At 56.5% G+C, this 2,239-nt stretch overlaps 1 protein-coding gene across 1 annotated transcript; it reads right to left on the bottom strand.

Annotated features, from left to right (window-relative positions):
- Window positions 1-618: 618 nt before the first annotated feature.
- LOC112401537 (melanoma-associated antigen B4-like) lies at window positions 619-1,695 on the bottom strand. The gene has a single exon (XM_024747837.1). It carries the CDS (start codon window positions 1,693-1,695, stop codon window positions 619-621), a length of 1,077 nt encoding a protein of 358 aa, XP_024603605.1.
- Window positions 1,696-2,239: the final 544 nt, after the last annotated feature.

Below are 2,239 nucleotides of genomic sequence, written 5' to 3'. Positions count from 1 at the left end.
AACTGTTGGGGTTTCCTAAGTGAAAAGAGCAAGAAAGGTGAAAGGAGTGTTTCATGTTACTGGTAACAAGCCCCTTTCAACCACACCTGAGTTTATGTTAATGAGGTGACTTTTGGAAAGCCCCTAAGGGTGGGGGGCTGCCTTGGGGACCCACCATGTGATCAGGGGCTAGGAACTTTCAGTCCTACCCTCTGACCTCTGAGGGAAGAAGGGCTGGAGATTGACTTAATTACCAGTGGCCAATGCTTTAATTAATTATGCCTGTGTAATGAAGCCTGCGTAAGAATCCTAACCAAAACGGCCTGGAGAGCTTTCAGTTTGCTGAACCCATGTAGGTGCTATGACGGTGATGATAGAATTCTTTAAACAGCAATAAATATGCAAGCAATGTCATTCACGAATTCCTGTTCCTAAGAAAACACACTATCCATAACAAGAAAAAAATATTTGAAAAAACCTAAATCAATCAATCAATAATATATAGAAGTTACTAGTTTAAAACAGGAAGATAAATAAGATCTACGCTTTGTTCCCTCCACCCCTACTACTCTGCACTATTTAGGAGCCTGACTGCTCTCTTCCAAAACAAAGTGAGCAAACTGCCCGCGGCCTCCCTCCCTACATGTGGGAGGAGCTGCGGGCCTTGGCCCTGGAAGGGGCTCTGCCCTCAGCAACAGCTGCAGCCCTGGCCGCGGCTCTCACCGCTGCTCTCTCTTCCTCATCTTTCAGAGCCTCCTCATAGAGATCTGGGAAGGCACTGGGGACGGTACCGGTGGACTTGGCCATAAACTCCAGCACTTTCATCTTGCTGGTTTCAGCGTGGGCTCTCGGGCCCCACAGGAACTCATAGCGCGGAGGATCGCTGTTGGGCACCTGGCGGTACGTCAGGTACTTCTGCTGCACGAAATCTTTGCTGATGAGCCTCCTGGGCTCCCCGAAGATCCAGTGCCTCCTCCCAGCATACAAACCCAACTCACTGAGGAATTTCCAGAGCTCCTCTTCAGTGGCACGGTTGCCCTTCTTGAAGATCAGGCCCAGGAGAGCCATCAGGAGACCGGACGTGGGCGGCCCCGACTCATCACTCGGACTTCCCTCGCTGGGGAGGGCCATCTTGCTGATGAGGGCGTAGGAGTGATTGCTGGGGTCGACATCCTTCAGCTCGAGGCCAAAGACCGCCTCCATGATCTCAGAGGCTCTGCTGAGGATCTCAGGGAAGTGCTTCTGGTACTTCCTGTTGACAGCCTTCAGCAGTGCTGCCTGCGGGATGAGCTCCTTCGTCTTGTACTTCTCCAGCAGGAAGTGCACCAACATCCTGACCTTCCTGGTCAGAGGATCTCTGCAACTGCTGTGAGTGGAAGGTGCTGCCTGGGAGGTACCTGCACTTTTCTCATCTTGGCTCTGGGCACCCTCTTCAGATCCTGGGCATGAAACCCCTTCATCACGAGAGGTAGTGGCTGGGGCTCCCTGAGGCTCCTGGCGAGTGCCAGCAGCAGGGGAGCTCGGGGGAGTACCCCGAGAAACAGAAGTGGGGGAGGAGGGTGACTCTTCTATCTCTTCTGCCGCCGCTGCTGCCGCCGCCGCCGCCGCCGCCTCTGCCTCCGCAGTGGCCTGGGCACCCTTGAGACTCTGAGTCTCCCTGTGGGCCCGGTGGCGTTTCTCACGGGCACGGCGCTTGCTCTTCCGGCCCCGAGGCATGATGACACAGGTCAGGGCCCGCAGGCGGGACTGTGTGCAGGAAGGCAGGCAACGAGGGCACCTGGGGGAGGGACAAGGAGATGCTGTGAGCACCTTCAGCGGGGAGATTCCTCCCTGGCTTTAACCAAGGCCGCCTCTGCAGGGTCCTTGAGGGCACTGCTCGAGGACCCACAGGGCTCCTGTTCTCCTGCTCAGCCTGTCCCCTGAGACCCCTGTGGAGGACTGTAGAGTGAGCCGTGGGGCACAGCCAGCCAGTCCTGCCTGGGCGGTACGGGGGTGACAGTGGGGGCTGGCAGGGGAGGTAGGTCCCCGCAGTTCCCATTCAGAGTCAGGATGACAGTTGTTGCCAAGACTCCCCCACACCATCCCCTCTGCTGCTCTGAAGTTGACACCACCATCTTCCATGACACCCAGGAGGAGGAAAGGAGGGAGCGTTCAGCCCACCACCCAAGGGTCCTGGGACCCTCCCTTCTGCTGCCTGGTGGCTGCCCCTTCAGAACAAAGCTCTAACCTCCCTCGGGCCTGGCAGAGGCAATTACGGGCA

This window comes from Neophocaena asiaeorientalis, unplaced genomic scaffold (assembly GCF_003031525.2).
Source record: "Neophocaena asiaeorientalis asiaeorientalis breed wild unplaced genomic scaffold, Neophocaena_asiaeorientalis_V1.1 scaffold462, whole genome shotgun sequence".
Lineage (NCBI taxonomy): Eukaryota > Metazoa > Chordata > Mammalia > Artiodactyla > Phocoenidae > Neophocaena > Neophocaena asiaeorientalis.
Note: the sequence above shows the minus strand (reverse complement) of the source record. Positions and strands in the feature narration are given on the sequence as shown.

Excerpts from the sequence above, each read along its gene's own strand:
- LOC112401537 (XM_024747837.1), bottom strand. The coding sequence starts at position 1,695 with ATGCCTCGGGGCCGGAAGAGCAAGCGCCGTGCCCGTGAGAAACGCCAC.